At 31.0% G+C, this 23,663-nt stretch overlaps 1 protein-coding gene across 1 annotated transcript in view; it reads right to left on the bottom strand.

Moving 5' to 3' along the window:
• Positions 1–366: 366 nt before the first annotated feature.
• LOC143046553 (uncharacterized) overlaps positions 367–23,663 on the bottom strand; it is a 32,274-nt gene continuing 8,977 nt past the window's right edge. Inside the window, exons 3-5 of the mRNA XM_076219712.1 lie at positions 1,972–2,130; positions 659–964; positions 367–389 (exon numbers count right to left, since the gene is read on the bottom strand). Of these exons, the coding sequence (XP_076075827.1) occupies positions 367–389; positions 659–964; positions 1,972–2,130 (488 nt within the window). The remainder of the gene's footprint in view (positions 390–658; positions 965–1,971; positions 2,131–23,663) is intronic.

Raw genomic sequence — 23,663 nt, forward strand, 5'->3', positions numbered from 1 at the left:
TAAAACAAACATAAAACCAAACGATTATAAAACAAAAATTAGTATCCCTCTTCAAGCCGATACTTCAAAGATCAAAGCCACCATGAACAAAACACACAAAAATTATAAAAGAAACCGGAGACGACCATTGGGACTTAGATCTCCATGTAATCTCACCGATAGTCAAGCTCAAAATAACATGACAACGTGCCATATAAATTTGTTAAAATTGTACAAATAGGTAAGTCACAGAAATGTTGACAGATAATTATAAAACATGAAGAGGTCAAAGGACCAACACAAAAGAGAACCATATTATCGGAGGTAAAACTAGTTTGATAACATACCAAAGCATTGTAAAAGTGCACATTTCTCGCTATAGATTTTTTAGTTGTTATTTGAAAGGCGAGCTGGATTCAGAAATGTTCTTTGTCTATATTATTAAGGACAACAAGTCCAAAGATAAACGATATTTTTAGGCAAAATTAAAAAAAAAAATTGGAGTAATAGAATTTCGATGCGCAATACATTAGTTTTTGTCAGTGCCTTGTCGAAGAACACGACGTTTTTTCACACTTTCCCGTAAAATACTAGTTGAATAAAATTCAAATACATGTGCATTTAGAAATTTGACATTGATATACCAATGATAAACAGATAGATTTATTAAAGTACTCACTAAATGTAGTAGTGACGCTGAAATGAAGTTCCTTTGTCGAAGATCTTTTGACAAATTTAGTATCACTTATATTGGTTGAAATGTTATTTGTGAACATAATCGGCGTTGATGATGCTACAAATATTGATGACTTGTTTGTCGTGGTCGATGATGAAAATACTGTTACGTCTGTGCTTTCATGAACCGAGTTTAAAATCGTCATTGACGTCATTTTGCTTTCTTCCGCTGATATTTTCTCTTTTATACTGGATGTAGATCTTTCTCTTGTTGATATTTCCTCCTTTTTACTTGCTGTAGTAGACATTTCTGAGTATTACAAAATACACAAGATATATTTTCACATGTTTAAGTGAATTATAAATCATACATTGAGGAATGATAAAATTAAGAAGTGAGTTGTTATTATTGACAATTTTGAAATTTTACTGTTCACGCTACACTTTAACATAATCGTATCAAACACATTTTTTGCCGTTTGAGTAAATAGTCATTTGAAAACAAATGTTGCAAAATTATTTGCTTTAACTCATATGAAGCCTTATGATAAGATAATAAGAGCTGTATATCTTCTTGTTGACAAGATTGATGCACTTTTTGCAAAACTTTCGATCGACATATTAATGTGTTTCTATGTGCATTTATTCTACCCGTCAATATTAAACTTGTGTCTGTACTGTTATAGTTTATGGTGCAATTAAGTAAATACACGCTAAGAAATGTCCAATCAAATGTCTATTCCAAGATCAAGTTTCCAATATGTTTTAATTTATAATACAATGTGATTTAATGGTTGTCTTACGCAGCCTTTATAAATAATCTTATTTATTTGATTTATTGTTAAAGTTTGTTGTTATTGTTCTCGACTGGATATGCCCTTATAGACATCGAACAGGCAACAAGTAATACAAGATCAATGCAACAACCAAAAAAAAAACCGAAATAGATATAGTTTATATTTAACATTCATTTTCATCAAATTCATAATTTTAATTGATTTCCACAGATTCATTAATATGTTATATTAAGGAAACCCTTACATTGTCGACTCATCAGGAGCGGTTCTTGTTTGTTACATTGATTTGTCTCTTCGAAATCTCTAATCTTCTGTCGCTTTAATTCACCATTTTAAGTTAATATAGCCTTGTGGAATTTGTTTTTTGTCATGCATTTGTCTGTTTGTTGTTTACTGTTAGGAATGTATTACTCTTTGGTATCTTTCGCTATATTGTTACACATGTTCTTTCTTTTAATGTTATTTTTCTAATATTCGTGTTATGAAAAATTTTTAGTAATATGCAAAATTATGTGTTTACCTGTTTGACACTTCCTTATGACGGCTTGATTTCCTGGTTGTTGTTTGGGTTTGCAGATGGCCGTGTACTTGAGTTCACAAGGTATTGGAATATAATTAACGTGTCTGTATTTCACTTGCAAATATAAACAATCCAAATTTAACAATCCATTTACTTCAGCTGAAAAAATAATAAAACAAATAGATTATCTCTTTCAAGTAAAAAGTAAATCGAAGTTTGATTTGGATGACAAATTGATATACCTAAACAAAACAACTCTTAAACATTGAAATAAGTTTAACAATTTTGGGAATGTCATCTTTGAAAATCGTATATGTCTCAACTTTGTGTATAATATGATTATCATTCGTTTTTAACATTAAATTTGCCGAAAAATTGACCGAGTTGATCCATTTGCTGCATGTGCATTGCTGAGAAAGTGAATTACAATTTATGAAATTTTATAGTTTTTTAAGAAAAGATTGTAAATATATTAATATTTTACATTAGCTCTGTCATTTTCCTAGTATATTTAAAGATGATGTTGATGCATAATCAAAGGAGGAAGGTAAATGAAAGGTATCAAAAATCTTCTTTGTTTCATTTCTCGTCTTATCTTTCAGAGTTTTAAAAGAGTCACTGCGTTTGTAATGCCAACAATTTTTGAATACTTCAATATCCATTATGTAAGCAAGGACGTTTCTGATGACTTGTTATTCTATGCACATGTGTACTATATATATAGCTATTGAACATAGAGACTACAAGGATTTGGATTTATATAGCTTTCATGTAAAAGTCTGTAAATTATTATTAATATAGATCAGTTGTTTTTCAATGATGGACAAGTTCTAATTTCTGCAACTTGGAAATCGATAGTCAAGTCGTCAATTTATCAGGTTGAAGTAGTAAAGTGGCATCATCGTATGGCAGTGGATCCCGATTTTTTTGTTTTCAAAGACATCCACTCGTTCTGTGTACCGCATGCGGCGAGGAGAGTAGCACTACTTCACTTCTTAAATTTTTACCGAACCGCAACTGCTACTACAATGTAGTAGTACACGAATTATCTTCACACCGTAAAGAACATATTATGTAAATAATTGCAATATTCGTCGTGATCCCGTCTTTATTAAATGTCTCTGTATAAATAATAACTCGTGTTGTTTGTATATGATCAATTTAATTGTCTTTGCTTTGTTATATACTCTCAAATCGGAGGCTAATAAATTATATATTTATTAATAAGGACTTTACGTTTTACTTTTTCACTGAGTTCAGTATTTTTGAGATTTTACTTTTCATCATTGATTACAAATGTATCATTAATATGGTGAAACTAATGGATTAACTGTTTACAAAACTGTATAGATATGATTAAAAAGGTATGGGTGTTCGTTCCGAGTATTATAAATACATAACCTCTATTTGTTAAAACTGTTAGAAATTTTGCGTACTTAAGGCTCATCCTTTTCGTACTCAATATGACATTTTTTCAAGCTTTGATTCGAAGTCATTAATGAGTATTTCATAGACACAACACATATCTTGCTTTCAAATTGTATTCCTATAGCTAGTATTTAGGATGTGTTTATTGTTAGGATTGATATTCTGTCCACATCTTCCTTTGACTGCTATGGTTATTTTCTCTCATGTGCTTTTGCCCCATGGATCATAGATCGAATCTGTGTCGTGTGGATTTAACTTGGTATCATATGTTTAAACCACTTTTTTGGAATTTTGGATCCTCAATGCTTTTCAACTTGGTACTTGTTTGGCTTTTTAACTATTTTGATCTGAGCGTCACTGATGATTCTTGTGTAGACGAAACACGCTGCTGGCGTATCAAATTATAATCCTGGTACCTTTCACAACTGATTTTTACCACAAACATTGACATGTTTCATATAAGGATATTATTCGCGCAGTATCCATGCTTTGACTTTACAATAAGTTTGATTTAAAATAAAATGAAAAGTATACTCCTTTCCTCCAGACATTATTTACAGTTTTCTTTCATTTTAAGTGTATGTTTGTATATAGAAGCGTCAATCAACATGTTCAATTATTTTAGCTACCCACAAATATTGAGAACATATTTTGTAAGTTGCACATGTATGAACATGTAGGTAATAATTAACAGAAATTCATTTGAATAATAAATCAATTGTCAAGGTTATTGTGGTGACCTGTTGTATATAGTCCTACCGAACAAATTAAACTTACTTGAATGAATAAAAAAAACAGGCTTAGCATAACAAGAGAACATTAATTTGAAAATCATAGCGCCGAGTATTGAAAATAGTACAAAATACACAAAATGACAAAATCTGTAATGTAAAAAAAAACATGAAAAAGAAGGAACAACTTTCTCATGACGAAACAGTACAAAGTCGTCCAAGATAAGGGCCACCAAATTTTACACCTTATATCGTCCTTCACAACATTAGCGACTGAATCAGTCATGCACATAATACATTGAATTTGGACACCACTAACCAGTCATGTGCTAAACGTATGAGCTCCTCAATGATAAAGTAAACATTTGACTGAGAACCGTTTTGGAGTGAGTATTGTAAAGTTTACTTGCATGAGTAATGAGTTCTATTATCGTTCACATCAACAGAACCAAAGGCTACCGTGGTACGAATAAATGCAACTACTGTAAATTCAAAAATTATTGCGTGCATTTATTATTGCCATTTTGTCATTTTAGACTTTAACGCGATTCTAATTTTTGCGATGTTGACAAAAATCATATTTAGATCAGATAAAAAATTTCAAAATGCGAGTTTAAATTATTGCGAATATAACCCTGTCACATTTTTCGCAATAATAAAAACATCGCAATAATTTCTGAATTTGCAACTTGATTTACATATAAACCTACAACATATTTCATTGAATGTTGCCTTAGTTGTCCATTTCAGAAATCTGGATCTAAAGATATTTGACCAGTATTCTCTTCCATCCTGCAATTTATCAAGATTGTATTTGGTGCTTAGTATTGACCCATTTAACGAGGAACATCTACTAATTGCTGACTGATAAGTTTCTCTAAATCTGAGTTGTCTAGTTACTAAAAGAAAAAAATAGACTGATCAAAGATATTAAAAAAATATATATATATAAGTATAAAGACCTCGTAGCGTATGTGAATTAAATGAGGCCGACGATTACGATATTGGTGACCATTAACTCGACCGGACTGTTGTAATAATTTAGTAAACTTATGTTTTTATACATTAAACATGTTAAACAAATCTATTATAATCTACTCATTTATATGCAGAAATAGCTCGAAATAAATTTGGAGCTACTTGCAACACAATGAAGATGCTTTAATTCCATCTCGATATAGACCAGTTTGAGTCAGGTGAAAGAATTTACTCCTTGGTTTTGATTGTTATTGTCTTATTATATATATTAATTAGCAACTTTTTAAAAGTAACTACTTAATAATCGATGATATATATCTGATGCACGATTAATGGTTCGTTTTCGACACCAGGAAAAGTTAAAATCATCAACATTAAATGTAACTCCTACTATGTCTTAAGGAACGCTTATAACTGACGATACATTACTTTTATCGGTACACTATCAATGTATCGTACTTTCCTTTACCTATATATTAACCTTTATATTCGTTCCGTCAATTGCGTAACAAAACTATATTACTCTTTGCAAAGCAGAGCTGATAACGACGGAACAGTGCCATCAGAAGTTTCAAATTTACTATCAAAATGATAAAGAAGCTAAAACGATGAAAAGAGGACACTACCACTATTAAGAGGAAATAATTGTCAAATATATATGCGAGTTATCATCACAAAATGTAATTGTGTGAAGGCTTCAACACATATGACAGAGTCTAAATAACCTGTCAGGTATTGGGAATACTAAAAAATGAGAAATATATTTCAACTATAATTATTTCATTCCGGTCAGGAAAATGATAAGTTATCAACTGGCAGCAAAATGTCTAAATGTTTTAAGAGCTACTTTTCCAAGTCATACTACTAAACATCTTTTCCTTTCTAGTGTACTAGTATTTAATTAATATCAATAATATTTCTATTCAAACAATGTCAAACCAAGCTTGGTAAACTAACGTTCTCATCTGGAAAACAGTTGTTTGAAGATACATAGTCGAATGAACGAATGGCATTGAGTGTTAGTCTTGGACTTTTTCGGGTAGCATATAACATATGTTAATGCAACATTGATCATTTGATGAACACATGAGTACTTTAAAGGTTCATCTTGTGTTTTGAGGCTAATATATTATACGAAACCAGTGTACAGTATTTCCCATAACTGACAGTTTTCCGACGTCAAGTGCAGAATATCTTCATTTTATGAGAATGTGAAATAATGTCATGTTAAAACAGCACAATGTAATAATTAATAATCAGTATACATCAAGTTTTGTAAAACGATAAATTAAATATATATAAAAACTAGTTGTAGATCGAGTATATTTATACTGATTGCTTCTAAGAGTAATTATCATATAACGTCATACTATTGAATCAAGAAGGGAAATTGTGAACCTTTCTTTTCTTGAGAAGATTTACCTCTATATATTATGCATGCTGTCCAGTATTCTAACGAGCAGTCTACAGCTTTCAGTAAAAACGTACCATTTCGAGGCACAATAACAGAGCATGCAAATCTTTGATCGACATCAAGCTTGGGTTTGAATTTACCTATGAATCAAATGAATTTCAATGAATATGAATCAACATAAGTTGAACTGTTTACTGTCTTTTGAATGGATAAACATCTATAACACTCATCTATTCATTGCAAAATCGATATACCAAAATACTTCTAGTTGAACTTTATCTACACATAAATTTGGGTTTGATAGCACTTTGAGTATTGTATTTTGCTTTCCATATTGACAACCGCTTTAACAAAACTCGGGACAAGTATAATTTTGAATAAATACACACACACATACAAATACGCACACGCACACACACATATATATATTAAAAAGCTCAAAAAGCTAAAGAACGCAGTATAGCTCAACTTTTTATACCGAAACAAAAAACAGAAAAAAAATCATAAGTTCGTTTGTCAATACGCATGATCCTGGCATCACGAATGTGTATAATAGCACTAAAACGGATCCATAAAGAGCAATTCAATTGCAAATGTTTCTGTGAAACCAAGTAGAGATCCAGGATGTGTAATTTGCAGTAAAGATAACTATAACTATCTTAAAACGTGTTAATCAAAAACATTTAAAAGTGGACATATGTTTACAATTAGTTCATGTACCTGCACACCTGACTTGAAAAGTCAGAATTTTTTTATTGTACAACATGCCCAACCTGTAAAGATTTTCACATCGAACAAACTCGGAAACTAAGTGCAAGAGAACGAGTCACCAAACAACAAAGCAGCCACCCACACTTACGGCGAATTCACTAAGTGAACACTTAGACATGCATATTTGCCAATGGAAAATTAAAAATGTTGCCGTTCTACAAATGTCGTCGCGATGATGGGGAATATAGAAAAGTTCTGGAGAAGCGCTTTATTAAGACATTTAAAGCAAAGCTTAATGCGTAAAAAAAATACTACACTGTGGTAACATTACTGAGTTACGTATTTTGATAAGTCCCGTGAAGGATAAAAACGTTAGAACAATATAAATAATATTTCATTATCTTCTTTCCTGATTTTTGTGTTTCCATGAATATATATATATATATATATATGTATATATATATATAAAGGTAAGAGTTGTTAATCATTGGCGAAAAATAAAGAAAATCTGTTTGTATACTGCAGTAGGTCCGACACCACAATTGTCGTCCCTTGATGTTCGTTGTCCACAAATATAGTCCCTAGTGTTTACAGTGGGTTACTTGCCAATATATTTTTTACATCCCCTTCAAGTTTATTTCTCCATGTTTCATGCCTCAAATGGCAAGTAGGGGCGGGGGGTGAAATCACAATGTAAAATAATTTGGGTCCAGAATTTTAAAGGAAAGTAGGGATTTGGTCCAGTTGAAAAAGGTTAAAAACGAGCACTTCGGAAGCTGTCAAAAGATTTCAAGACGCCCTAAACATAAAATTGTCCATATTTTGAGTTAGAGCCGATGAAGTTTTCTATAATTGTGATATAATTTGTCCAAAAAGTAGTACAACACACCGTAGAAATTTCATTGAGAAAGCGCAGGTGGGATTTTTTTAATTTTCATTTATGTTCTAAAAGAAATGCACTACGAAATAATTGTGGTCTCGGACCAGTAGTAGGCAAGTATAAACAAATCACGTACCAAGAATGTGCCGGTATACCGTAAAATGAGATCTTTCTCCACATACATTATTGTTTGAACCTGCACATTTGTACGTGCACTTTGATGAATCGACTTCATTCAAATTGGAAGGAGAATGTAGACAAAGACACCAGTTGAACTGCAATACAAGTATAATAAGTTACCTTTGCTCAGAATAAGCTCAACTACATAAATAACATAAGGCACCACAGTGTGGTTATTTCGTTTTTATTAGTGCAAGCTGAATGAAAAGGTGAATTTTGCAGCCGGTCATGTATCACAATGGTACAACGTTGACATGTGTGAGTTAACGAAAGAAAATCTTCGATATTATAACATAAATATCGTATGTGTAATGTGAAGGAGATACACTAAAGAAAAAAGAGAAATAGTTGACATGGTTGAAATTCCAAATTAAATCGAAAGGCTTCAAAACAATATACATTTAATAGTGAAAGCTATCAACGGGACGACAACAATATGAACAGGAATAAGGAAGCCGTCAATAATTGCTACATTAATTTAAAATTTCCAATGTCACGTTTTGGAAGATAGTAATAACTTTAACTAAAACATGAGGAAACACGTTACTTACTTTCAGTGCAAAATATTCATTCATTTCACATTTCTCTGAACAAAGTGTTGGTGTTAACTTTTGAATATCATAGACACCATTACTATTCGTTGATCCAGAATTGCTATGACATCCTTCAAATGACAGAATACAAACATTGTATATTCAAAAATGAACAATTAAATTCACACGCACTGTTACTTTTGTAAAATGTTTTTTTTTTATATAATGATGTATGTACATGTGGTATAATAGTGATGATTCCGTAAAGGAAAGCCAGTCACCAAAGCTTCTACTTCTCGACTCATGTACATTTTATACAAGACAATACAATGTTTACCATAAAGTTATCAAGTTTTTCATCAAATTGAGAATGGAATTACTGAAGAAGAAAGGCACTTGCTATATTTATTATTTATTAACTAAACTCGTATGTCACATGTAATTATAACGTAAAGTCGTATGCCGGTAAACGGACATATTACAAATAACATATTAGACGGATACATTTCAATTTCGTTTGTATTTCCATAGTTCGTATGTGACAATGTAATTCTTTTTTTTTCACTTTCCGAAGATAACCCTTGTAATTTGTTAGTAATGTTCATGATAAGTTTCCTAATTTGTAAAGTTTTCCTGATACTTTTCTTTGGTATTGGTTTTCTTAATATCTAAATATTTCCTATATAACAGTAATAACCCTTTTATTTTTTTGTTTTATTGCTGTTAATTGTCATTTGAATTTAAGTCAATAATGGAATCCCTGCAGGCACAAAGAAAATCTGCCATTTGTCCTCAGTCGATAATTTGCAATGTGTATTTCTTGAATGATACTTCTCTACAGTTTTACATAATTTGTAGAAGTATCTTATTCAGTAACTAGATATCAACCTTCAATATGTTTTACTATGAGTTATGTTATCCTTTTGGTCGTAGCTAGGGATGTCAGCTGACGAAGTCGAAATTTATAAAAGGGGCATATTTTGGTTGCAAAACATAAATATGAAAGTATCATCTGTTAGTCCAGCAAACGTTTTATACACTTTTGGGATGATTGATTGTGATTAATTCTGGTCAATCATGTGCACACATATCTTTGTAAAATCATTGTTGCGGAGAGAAAAACTGGCATTTGCCCATTAAAATTCCATTCGAATAATGATAGAAATAAATACGGTTACATTTTATCATCCGTATTCAACAGTTAGAGAACAGCTCGTACAAAATATTTGAGAAATTAAAATGTTCATGTCAAACTGTCAATTCCACGATTTCAAAGTGATGCAATTCTGTTTATTTTTTTCATTTTTTAATCATGTGAAATAATAAAACAAATAAAGTAATCCTGTTATACAGTAGTTGTCAATTCCGTATCATAGATTGGCTTTTTACAAAACGTGAATAAGTATTGAAATATAAAGGACTTTCTACCAAGAAATTGACAGTATTTTTCTTGTAAATTACACTGTTATAACCTGAACGTGGTTTATTTCTTTTTAAAAAAACATTTCACATTGTTATACCCCCTGTCATGCGTGCATAACGTTGCGTTATTATCAAAGACGCAAGCAAGAGAATGGAGGATTTTAAAGGGAGAATAAAAATGCATAAGACATAGAAAGACAGAAATATTCGACAATATTTAACAATTGTCGAGCTAGATCAACATCTGAAGCATCACGATGCTATTTTTGATTTGTTCAGGTATCACTTCTCCTAAAAAAAAATAAGCAGCTACATGGAAACACATTGTCGTTGTGTTACTCCGGATTATGATATGATTTTAGAAAACAACTAATACGCCCACTAAATTTGTGAAAAATGAAAAGAAAAAAAAACGACTGCAAGTATATGAAAAGAATTCTGTATGCAAATATTGCTCAATATAAACGAATCTCAAACTAGAACTGCTACTTTTTTATTTTATTATATACCAAAGATCTAAATCGTTGTATACTTTAATCTAAATCTTCTCACGTTACACAATTACCCTTCCTTAAAGCAGATAGTTTTATTCTAAACCAGAACTAAATGTATCGTTCATTGAGAAACAGAAATAATCATTTCTTATGTTTTATACGTGAACATGAAATAGACAATGTTGTTAAATCAGCTGTTGAACTGTCTCAGAACTACTGCTGTTCAATGATATTATCAGGTTTATATAAAGAACAATGATATTAACTTTGATACCCAATTACCCGATTGCTGGTATTAGTACCTTTATGAACCATCCACTGTGAGTTTGAATAAAACCCACCAGCCCAACCTCTATATTCTCCGTCAGCTAAATAGGCTATACTATCCTCAGAAGCTAGACTACAGTAACTAAAACTCTCTAGCCAAGTCATTCTGTGGGATGTAACTGTAATGTCATGGCCTACAATAATATAAATTGAAAAGGTACTACCTCTAACAAAATATTCAATCGATGTTTTCCGTACGATTAGAAAAAAAATAATACTTAATTCAAGTATCTAATTCAAATCTACACAAGCATTGTTAAAACTCTTAAATCAGATTTGCAATCGCCAATAAATGGATGCAGAGGGCATGTGCTACCGATGACTAAGCTTATAATGCTTGACTGTAGTCAATAGCTTTGTTAACTATTCAATACCCAAATACAGGTTGCATTTGGCTGATTAGGTCATCCTCCGAAACAAGGATTATTATTTTATGTATTCACAAGTATTAACGTTTATATTGAATGTATACATTGCTAAACAAAATGCAAGACTTAGAACAGTACTCAATTTCCTAGCGGAATACATGTATTTTTCTAAAATAACTTAAACTTGTTTTTGTTTGTTTGAAGACAACACGATGCCCTACACACTGGTGGTACGACCAACATTAGATGGGAGACATCTCTAGGGATAAGTTTTTCTTTTCCGATTTTCGTGCAGTAAAAGGTTCATTTGAGGCAAACCGCTTGTCTCATACATACTATTCGGCAGTTCGGTGATATTGAAACCAAATTTGATGCATTAAAACATTCAAACGTTCGTTAAACAGTCATTCAAAAATTCGAGCATGATGGTCGTTATTAAAAAAACAAAAATGTTGAGGATGGTCGTAACACTGTTTTATAACAGCCCGAATAAGGCAAGTCAAGAGTTTTAAATGTGTCTTTTATTATATGCATATATGACATATTTATTATATGCTGTATTTCTGAAGATGTTTTTCATTTTTTACATACAACGTAAAATAAAACAATTTCAATCCGTGTACAGTTTTCAAATATTAGTTTTTGGAGAATTTTGATAAAAGTTTGATTTAAATTTTTTTTTAATGCTTTTGGACCCAACAAGGCAAGTCAAGAGTTTTAAACGTGTCTTTCGTTATATGAAAATATTTTTTTATATATTTGTTTAGTATCTTTTCACCAAATAAAAAAAAAATAAAAGGGATGAAGAGAGGGGTACCTGTAAAGTGCGATATAAAATGGAGACTTTAAATAGCTGTATCAAACAAAAACAAAAAATAGAATTGCACCTCCATATGATTTTTTTTCTCACTTATTTGTTTTCACAGTTATATAAACCTAAAAAATAAGTTTATTTATAGAATTCTTCAACTCGTCCGAGGTGAACATCTTTAATCACCTCCAGCTTGAGAGAGTTTAGGTGTAATGCAGATGATGTTGTGGTGTTAGGAAAACTTTTTTACATATTTGTTGCCATCTATATTTGCGTTATTTGTATAATCGTGAAAGTCACGGAAATTAATTTATTCGGAAATTTTACAGTATTCAAGATGCAGTCATCTTTATAAATTGTGTATACAAAACGTTATTTCCAACTTTCAGACCCAAGATTTCAAAAAATATAAAAAAGGTTGTTAAAGGTATTCTACCAACTGTCAGTAAAATCAACGCCAAAGTGGAGTGTCTCTCTGGACAGGAGAGATGTACAAGTTCGCAGCTACCACCGATCATAATGGGAACGTTTAATCTTACGCCTCGTTCAGAATGTGACCAGCGATCTTGGCACGTTAAGAACCTTTGTTACCACCTTTTAAGGAGTTCGTAGGTAGACTGCAACGAGAACAAAATTTCTGTCTGTCCCGACCTAGCTTGCCCTCATTTTCCTATGGCAGCCCGAATGTTCCCGACCATTATCAAGGACGGTCTAGTCAACAAGACCTGCTTATTGGTTTATATGGTAAATTGTTTTCATTCTGAACATACATGAAGTATGTACCAATATAGGTTAAGCAATAAACGATCAATCAACTATTCTACTTTTTCACAAAGCAATTTTTTGGACTAAAATATAATTTATGTATACATTTTTGCTAACAATATATTTAGGTTGCAATTAGTAAATACAGCTTTTTAAAATAAAATGTACCACACCTCTTTTGGAAAGATATAATATATTCATACATGTATATGTATTTGTTTTGTTTTCGTTCTGGCTCCAGGATATTATCTCTATGTTGCTTCTCATAGAGACAAACCTTGGGAATATTTCAAGACGTATTAAAATCCATGGATAGCAGTTAAAGCAAATTGCGAGAATGGCCCTTAGTAAAGGGGAGAGTAGGATAGAGCTGAATATAAGAATGAGTTTAAACGTTTAGAAGTTTGGGGTTAATAAACACAGAAATAAGAAGCTTAGCCCTCTGTGTGCATATTTACTTTCCATTTCAAAATATAACTATTTACAAAACTTCATTGTCAAAGTAGCCCAAATAAGCAGTAGAAAGAGTCCCTACGGGAAATTGCGTTGCGTACATTAACAGAGGTGCAACCATTAACGTTCTATCTTATCTGATTTTTCGACACAAAGTTATATGAATGATTTAGAGAATATATATGCTACTATTGTGTGAGATCATAAGACAACACTTGAGATTGCTACTTGTAACAAAAATAGCGCAGGACACTCAAACTATATAAAATGGCCATTTGGACGCTTAGACAGCATTTGATTCTCAACTGTTTTATTAAGAAACGATGAAATACGTACGTAGTAGACAATATTCATTGAAATAAGGACAAACAAAGTTTCATATAAATGTTAAATCCAAAGGCTTTTCGACGACTTAACTACTTTTGTAATTACTATTATAATCAATGTTATCCTTAGATGAATTGAACTCCGACACATTTTGTCGGTGAAATTTTACTTTAAATAGAGTCGAATATGCAACAAGGACGAATGATTTTTTTTCTTTTGACTTAATCTTCTCGGACTACTGTCAAAACAATATAATCTGTATACATCTTAAATTAAGGAGGCTCGCGGGTATCAGATTTTCAAAAAAAAAATAAATATTTATTTTTCATTACAATTTTTTTTAAATTACCTTAAGTAGTTGTTACTTTACCATATGGTACAAAAATCATTCCAAAAAAACAGTTGGTGTTGGCCCCTGGTGACTTTTAAAATGTAGATATCATTTTTAAGCTCCAAATTATCTCCCTTTGGTGCAAAAATCACATTTTTTTTACATTAAAATTGAAATATCTTTTTTCACTCTTCGGTGACCTATATTTTTTATTGCTGTTTTCGAATAAGCTGTACATAAACTAAATAATTGTAAAATTTACGCGATTTCTGTAATTTAGTTTTTTTTTATTTCGATATTACCGCTATTTCTCCTATTAGCTCTACAGAAAAAAAGGACATTAAACAAAAATGTATGCTTCTATCGAAGACAGATTGTGAGCGTAAATTAACGGTGACTCCGTTTTTTTATTTCATTTTTCTATTAGGTATAAGATAAAGTTCATTTATAGAAAAATATAGCGAATTCTTATATTAAATAAAAAAATTTGATTTAGACCCGCGGGCCCCCTTAACAGAAAAATATATATATATTTACATGTATAAGTACCGTTCTACGTCCACTTGTATTTTTGTCCATCTGATGTGTTAAGCCTTTTTCAACTGATTTTTTATAGTTCGTTCTTATGTTCGTTTTCTCGTTTGCCTTTTATAGCTGACTATGCGGTATGGGCTTTGCTCGTTGCTGAAGCCGTACGGTGACCTATAGTTGTTAATGTCTGTGTCATTTTGGTCTTTTGTGGATAGTTGTCTCATTGTCAATCATACCACATCTTCTTTTTATATAATAGAAGTACATGCCTTAGTTTTAAAATTATGGATAGTTTATGAACACAAACTATAATATGTGTTAATATTTTTTTAAGTTTTAGAAACACAAACATACAATATACAAGACGTTTAATTACGGTTCCGTAAGTTGTATCACCAGGAGTCAAAACTTTTAATAAAACTCTTACAAAAACATTTCCAACACTCATAAACTTCAACATTTCAAATCTCAAAACACATCTCTCCCACATATTTGAACATTACATGAGCCCCTGTACTACTATTCATTTGTATTCCTAAGTCGTTAAATATTAATCTGAATAATATAAATAGTAACAATAAAACTGCACCAAATGCAAATCTGGACAATTGATTTATTTCAACGATGCTCCAGGCAACAATATATTTATATCCAAAACCTTATACAGACGTTGAAGAGCTGATCAGTCGAAAAGACTTTAAGTTTAGCCAAAAGCGTACAAGGAATCAGACCTCTGCATGAGGAAGATATTTTACGTAATTGAAACTGATTTCTAAAATTTTATAACTGTTACAGTAAATATCAATCGCAACAGGAAAAACGTTTAATCATGCCAGTACCAAAATACTAGCCACTAGCATGACTAGGCTGGTAATAACTGTCCTTGACAAACAGTTCTACAACAGGAATATCGAATAGTTGTAATAATAAAATAAGTGGTACCAATTTTCCTGCACAAATTGCGCATTAATCATGCCAGTACCAAAATACAAGCCACTAGTACGACTAGGCTGGTAATAACTGTCCTTGACAAATAGTTCTACAAGAAAAATATCGAATAGTTGTAGTAATAAAATAAGTGGTACCAATTTTCTTGAACAAATTGCTCATTAATCATGCCACAAAGTCATTCAGTTTATTAGATATATAGATACTTTATTCTCTAAAAATCTAAATACAAGTTTACAGAGACACGAGCGAGACATACAACATGTTTGTACAATATAAATGTAAATTCAACAATCGAAGTAAACAAATGCAGTACAATATTCTAAAATGAAGTACATAATTATAATGGCATACATGTTAAGTAACATGTATTACACTAGATTTAACTCAATAGACAGAAACCAGTACGATGATTGCCATTTGATTAGGGACTTTCCTTTTTGAATTTTCCTCGGCGTTCAGTATTTTTGTGTTTTTACGTTTTGCATTCACATTGAGGGACTAGCTTTTGTATTAATACAATTAATAAATAAACACAGTTTTCTTAAAACTGATTGCTTTTCAGTAATAATCAGTGAGCAAATTGACATTATATTTGAACTATTTCAAAATTTAGTTTGAAGAAATAATTTGCGTTCGTTCTTTAATTGCGAACAGCGAAACACATAATACAATTTGTGACCTATAGAATTGGAATGCAAACATTTTTCTGTTTTCCTAAGATTTTCAATGAACAAAACAAATGCATTTTCCAGCGGTTGTTAAGGTGGTACCTAACACTACAGGGAGATAACACTGTAAAATCAGTTAAACGTTTTTATAAAAAATAAACGATCCAAATTAATTTTAGTCAAGGTGTTGGGTACCACCTAAAGGATGTATTCTTCTGACTTTTCAGTCTCGTTAAGTCTCGTTGAAATCTCGTTCTTGAATTATTTCCAAAACATGTAACACAAGTGGAAAATATCAATGAATTTTAAAAATATCATAATCAAACATAACTCTGTGAAAAAAATGTGCATTTACAATGAACGGTTTTTGAGTAATCCAGTTTTCAAATTATACTACCAATCAGGTCAGTATTTTTAGCCAAAATTTTGATAAAAAGGGTGAGGGATACAAAACTTATTTTACAAGAATCATGTATATCCCATATCATTTTGGTCTTTTCAAATTGCTTAGATATGTATTATTTTAATCATTTATAACAAAAAAATTGAAATAATATGCATTTTGTTCTTAAAACTGAGATAAATCACAAAAATAGAAAGTTGACAGCATGGTAAATTTTACACAAAACAGCGTCAAAATATGATAAAACTTTCTTGTATTAATACTTACCTATATTTTTTTGAAGTAAAATTTATTCAGATTGTTCCACTTCATCTTTATAGAAAGTATGAAAACAAGTTTAATTGTGGAATTTTGATTTTTTCCCCGATAATATCGCAAAAATAGTTTAAATCGATGAAAAATGGGAAAATCATCAATTTGGGCACTTTCAAAGGGCGTAGCAAAAAAAAGAAGTGCACCATCATGTTTTTTTTTTTCTTCACAAATTATTTTGTTACAGTCTTATAACCCCAAAAATCAAGTTAAGAAAAAAAGTTTAATTCTAGAAATGTTTGGCTCCTCAGAGGTGTATATCCTTGATATCCTAAACAAATGGTTAAGTTAAACATAGTTCGCGATGGTACTTCGACGCTATTTTCTTCAAAATACATGCTTTCTTTTTTTATTACTTTGTTGTCGAACTATTTAGCCGATCATAAAACCTGTTAAATACAAATGATCAATTATCATGATTAAGATTCATTAAAAAAAAATTAAAAAATAAATAAAACAACATCAAAATAGAAACAATTTCCATTCAAATTACTTTAGGTCAAACATGTCAAATATACATGTTTATTTTTTAAGAACACCTAGAGTTAAAATAAATTTAATAATCATTAAAACAAAGTCAATCATAGATAAAAACATTAACATAACAATGTAAATCAGATTTACCAAACATATGACCTAAATAGTTACATATATAAAGAAAAGGTTTAGTAAGACGCATGGGTTTTAATTACGATCCAGGTGTGTTTAAATTTTGTTCGCAAGTTGACAAATTGTTGTTTTGTTTTAATGTTGTTGTTAGCAAAAGTTAACGAATAAGACAAAGAATCATAGTTAATAACCTTGAACCATCGTAGGCCACATCCTTTACATAATCATACAATTGTATTGATACATTAACGTTACAGAATGAGAGAAAATTCGAAAATTAGTAAAGCTCAACCCTTTCCTTCCTGATCATGTTCACAATCAGTAAAAAGCGGTACCAAATATATCATATAGAATATATATAAATATATATTTCGCTACAATTTGGCGAATAAGCAGAAAAACAGAGGAAGCATTTTACAATTTTTTTTCAAATAGAACGAAACTCGTCAGAAAATGGTAATCAGTCAATTATCTTATGAGAAATATACATATGTTACATAACATGTGTCACTGAATTGTTGTTGAAACATATGAAGTAAAACTATGACGTTTGTAAAATACCATGTGTTATTTGTTTAGTTGATATAAATGTAAACAAGAGAGAGAACTGTAGAATTCATGGTAAAGGAAAGTCTACCCGGATGAAAATAACTATATGGAAAGCATAAGGAAGCTAATTGCTAAGCCAGCAATGTGTAAAGACGTGTTATTGTCTGTTGAACAAGTTGTATGTGCAGTTGGAAAAAAAATAAAAATGTAAATAATATGATCACTGTTAAAATACTTTACTTTAAAACATGAACATAATATATCCATGTACTATTATGTGTCATGCTTTTATAAAAGTATGTGATTGATTATAAATTATATACATATTTTGACCATGATTTTTGTAACTGTTGAGACAAAATTCAGTCTTCTTGGAGCTGTTTAGTTGTTTGATTACCCTTCAGATTGATTTGGCAGATCATACAATAATTTGGTTTGAACTATTGCAGTATCACAATATGCTACATTTTCATTTGCAGCCTCCTTATATGACAGAGGACATTGAGAAAAATCTGATGATGAACGCCTTCTTTCCTCACGTTGGAACACGAAATTCGGCATTGAATTGTTTGACAATGAATTATGTATTTCTGGCATCGACAATGTCACTGTTTGCATAGACACATCATATTCCGCTTCCACAAATTTACACTGCTTACTTCTTATATCAAAATCAAGGTGGTGATAGTGATCTTTCGCTACATCATAAATTTGGCATTCAGGGCTGGTTTGATTCTTTGTTATATCATAAATTTTGCTGTTAGAAATGCCTATATTAAGGACCTTCAACTCATCCCATGGTTTTTCATATGACCTTTTTTCATTTTTAGTATTAGGTTGTCGACCAACATTAACTTCTGAACGAGCTTTCTTCCTCCTTTGTAATAAAAAAAATATAAGTTGATTATTAAATGAGAAATGCTTTAGGAGTTTTTCTGACGTATGAGTATCGTTGAAATCTCGTTCTTGTATCATTTCCAAAACATGTTAAACAAGTGGAGAATATCAATTAATTAAAAAAAATATATCGTGATCAGAAACTTACTCGGTGCAAAAATTGTGTATGTGCAATACGTAGTTTTTGAGTAATGAAATTTTATATCCAAACAAGTCAGTTTCATTTGCCAAGTTATTGAGAAAACAGGTGAGTGGTACAAGAAATGATTTGACCAGAAACATATAAATGCCATATCAATGTTTTTTCTTTTCAAATTACTTGGTTGTGTACTTTCATTTATAACAAAGAAGTTGACAAAATATGCATTTTGTTCTGAAAATAGATAAAAATCCCAAATTGACAGAAAAGACAACTATCTCAATTTAACACTGAAAAGCAACAACATCGCTGGAATAAATTAAGGATGCTTTCTAAAACGCTTTAAAACATATACATCGAAAAGTTCATATGTACGAGCAGCTTATGCAATTTTTCAAACGACCTTAATAGTTTCGTTTCACTTTATAATGATTTGTTTTTAAATAAACGATGTCAGATCAGCTAGATAACTATGCTTTTTATATCGACAAACTTGTGAATTTTCGGTTATTTATTTTGGATTAAAAAAAAAACCACCAGCTTTCAACTCATGAACGCAAAACCAACGAAAACCAATAATTTATAAATTGCACGCGTTCAAAGCGCTTTTATGGATTTTGGAACCAATAAACCTTACTACATAGACTAAATGGATAGAATATTTCGATATAAATATTGATCAATCGCATTAATTTGTATATGAAATATTCAGCAAATTAGGAGATTTAATCCACTCAGGGGGAAAGCAACATATGTGTTCTTCTTTAAAGAATTTCCCGTAAAAACCTGAATATCTTTAAAATAAAGTTAGTTCTATATTTTGTTAAAACAGATACGAATATATAAATATTCTGCTCACGGAGATGTGATATAAAAATCAAATGTACTACAATTTATCAACATTTTATTTGAAATTAAATTTTGAATAGAGCATTGCAAGTTTTTTTAAAGGTCAACATTGTTCATTGTCATGAACATACAAGTGTCCGTTATATTGCACATGAACACATTGCAACAAGTCTTACGCATTTATTTCACATACCTTGTCCGTACAATCAAAAGCAATGCCACCATCACCATACCAAAAAATACTACACCTGCTATAATAAAAATTCAGAGTTACATTAAAATGGTAAAAATAAGACAGTTTTGAATCACGAACTTTCATGTCAAAATTTGATTAATGAAGTTATTCATCGGATGAAATATATATATATATTATAAAACATTATGATATCTTGAGGGTTCTTTTATGAACAGATAAATGAACAATTGATCAGCTATTTCATTATGTTATAACCAAAATGGTAACTTGGTATATATATATTGTCTTTGCAATTTTTCGACAATGAAGCATTGGCCAAATTGGGAACCGTTGAAATGTGCGGCTAGTATAAATGTGCTATAAAATCCTGTCAGAAAGGAGATGCTAAATTCGATAAACAACAAAAAAGAAAAGTCACACTATATGTACCTATGATAATCATTTCAACAGGATTGGATAAGGTCTTGTTGCGATCTTTTGGAAGGGGAAACTTTTGTCCTTATACTTATGTCCTTATTTCTGCTAACTACTAATAGTATGGCTTGATGGTGAAGACTTGCTCCATGTAAAACATGTTCCAATAATTCAAGACTCAGGAACACGAAGAAAGAAATAGTTGAAGATGTATGCAAAGGGAAATACTGAGATAACAGTTTGTGTGTATTTCATTTCCGTTATTTATCCATGTATAGATTTTTTTTAATCCAAAACATGCTGATTTGTCTATTATCATGGTTATAAATCAATACAGAGAAATATACATTAGTCTTAATTATAAAAAATAATCAAGTTTCTTAATTATATGACAATGATAATAGTATAGGAGCACTTTCGGTATGGGCGGTGTTTTTTTTTTACATTCAAACTATTGTGATTATGCAGTGGCAAACTCATCTGTAGAATAGTAATCAGACAACGCCATGGCTAAAATAAAGAATAATAGATAAACATTTGTGCGCACAACACAACATAGAAAACTAAAAACTGATGAACACATACCCTTTCAAAAATGGGGCGTGATTTCAGGTTCTCCTGTTTTTACAAACCCGGTAATAAGTGTAAATTGTTAGGTCACATTCGAGAAAAGTGATACGGGATGGTATTTAAGAATTTAGAAACGTATTCGTTATCATTTTTGAAACGGATATGCCACAAAGGTTTGCCAACTGGTGTTGGCGTCCGTAAAACTTACGACGGTATGACTTCAACTTCGCCACTTGAAACTCTATATTTGATAGATTCTTTGTAAGCAGCAACCCTCTATTGTGGAAATCAATATAGGAAGAACAAGCTTATACTAAATGGGAAATTTATACTCCGTATGCAGGCGCATTTGCCATGTTGATACATAGAAATGGAAAGTTCACAATTTGGTAAATGTAATCATCCCTTTGCCGTTTAGTTCTGTTTTCAACTGACTCTATGTAAATTCCTTGACTTAACTTAAGATATGAGGCAGACTAAAATGTATCTATTGTATTCTTTATTTTAAGTTTAATTGGATAGATTCGTTCAACAAAGTGACCAAATTTTAACTTGAGGTCATCATCTGTATAGCGAATAGTAAACTTGAAGGATACTACACAATTCTTGTTTTCTTTCCAAGATGTTCCTGTATAAAATCTGATTAATTTGGATAAAGGAACAAGTCGGCAAGAAGGAAGCACAGCTAGTTCCCATTGGAATGCCGATTGATTGCTGAAAAACACATCCTCCAAAGGTGACAGAGATGTTGATAAAAAATCTATCAGGACTTCGAAAATACAAATGTATCTTGTTTTCGGTAATTTTCTGATAATTTTGAATCAAAGTCAAAGAATCAAAATGTTATAATGGAAGAGTTATGAACTAACTGATGCTGTACTGGCCCTGTTATAGATTCTCGATCAGTCGTATAGAACGTGGACTCTTTGGGTTTTGGGTCCAATTCAGCTACCCTTGCATCTATAACAGTACCAATACAGAAATAACCAGTTAAAAACACAATATTACTTGGCATTCTGCTAGATTTTGTAATGGTACTTGCATTGCTAATACCTACTATAATCAAAATATCTATTTTTATATATAATAATATCCACAGTCCATACAGAATAAATGCAATATATCCGGATGTAATAAGGCATTGGCTAGTTTTGTCGAAATTGGTATGTTCAAACGTTTCTTGTCGTGTGATACTGTGTGAAAATATTAACAGTACATTGCCATGTACCTATTCTTACAAATTTTATTGACGTTCGCAGTGTTCATGCACATATACGATGTCATACACATCATCCGTGTGTTTGTTAATAATGTTTACTTCAATTTTTCTAGTCTCATAGGTAATTTAGTAATGATGAAATATGTTTGAATTTTTGTTTGTTTGCTTTATAATTTTCTGTTTCATTCTTTATTTTAGTTCTGAGAAAATGGAAAACTCTCAACATGTTAAGTAAAGCTCGTCACAAAACCTTGATGATCAAAAAGCTTCCGATTAGCTAAATGTCTATCCCAGTCTTGTATACATTTTCTGCAGACAATGTGGTAATTTGGTATACATCACAGTTGAATCAATTTCAAACCTTGCACGGAATATTTATGATAACATTATAATTTTGAATATAGTTGCTTGATGTTATGAAAACAATCATTCAATATAAGTAGAAGTTAATTAAATTCACGTACCTATTGAAACAGTGGTTATATAAAATGAATCAGTATTTGTAGTTTCATTTATAATTGTTCTGTTTTCATTATCCAATGGTACAGTTAATGTATGATGATCTGTGCGTTTAATGACAGTAGTTTCACTTAAACTTGATAACGATGAGGATACTAAAACGGATCTGGTCAATGAAAAAGAATGGTCGTGTGTGAAAAGGTCTGTATACTCTGAATTCTTCGATACAAAATTTGTCGACGTGCCTTTTGGAGAAGAAGTTTTGACTGAATTTGTACTCTTATCGTCAGATGTTGTCGATACAAAACTAGTTTTATGCACGGTTTCCGTACTTAACGATTTTGGAGTAGGCTCCGGTTTCTGCTCTGATTCTGGTTGATTTCTAGCGATTGTGGTGATATCATTGCCTGTAAAGGGTTAATTTAGAAATCATGGCAATTTTCATATGAAAAATATCATACCATGCTGACATGATCACATTACTATGTTATAAAATATGTATATAGTGTTATCTTTAGACGAAATTGATCGACCATTCCAATGTTTCAAAATATTTGTTTAATTAATGTTGTTGTGATTGTTCTTGACCTGAATATGCTTGATATGTTTGCCATCGGACTCGAAACATGCAACAACTAATAAAAGATGCACAAAAATCCATGCAGAATTTTAAAAAAAATATTGGCAATATTTTTCCAGTAATTTTTAAAGATTTCTTAAGATTTTTTAGATATACACCTTAATCTATTATATGCAGAATACTCCTATATCAA

The sequence above is a fragment of the Mytilus galloprovincialis genome, chromosome 9 (genome assembly GCF_965363235.1).
Source record: "Mytilus galloprovincialis chromosome 9, xbMytGall1.hap1.1, whole genome shotgun sequence".
NCBI classification, from domain to species: Eukaryota; Metazoa; Mollusca; class Bivalvia; order Mytilida; family Mytilidae; genus Mytilus; species Mytilus galloprovincialis.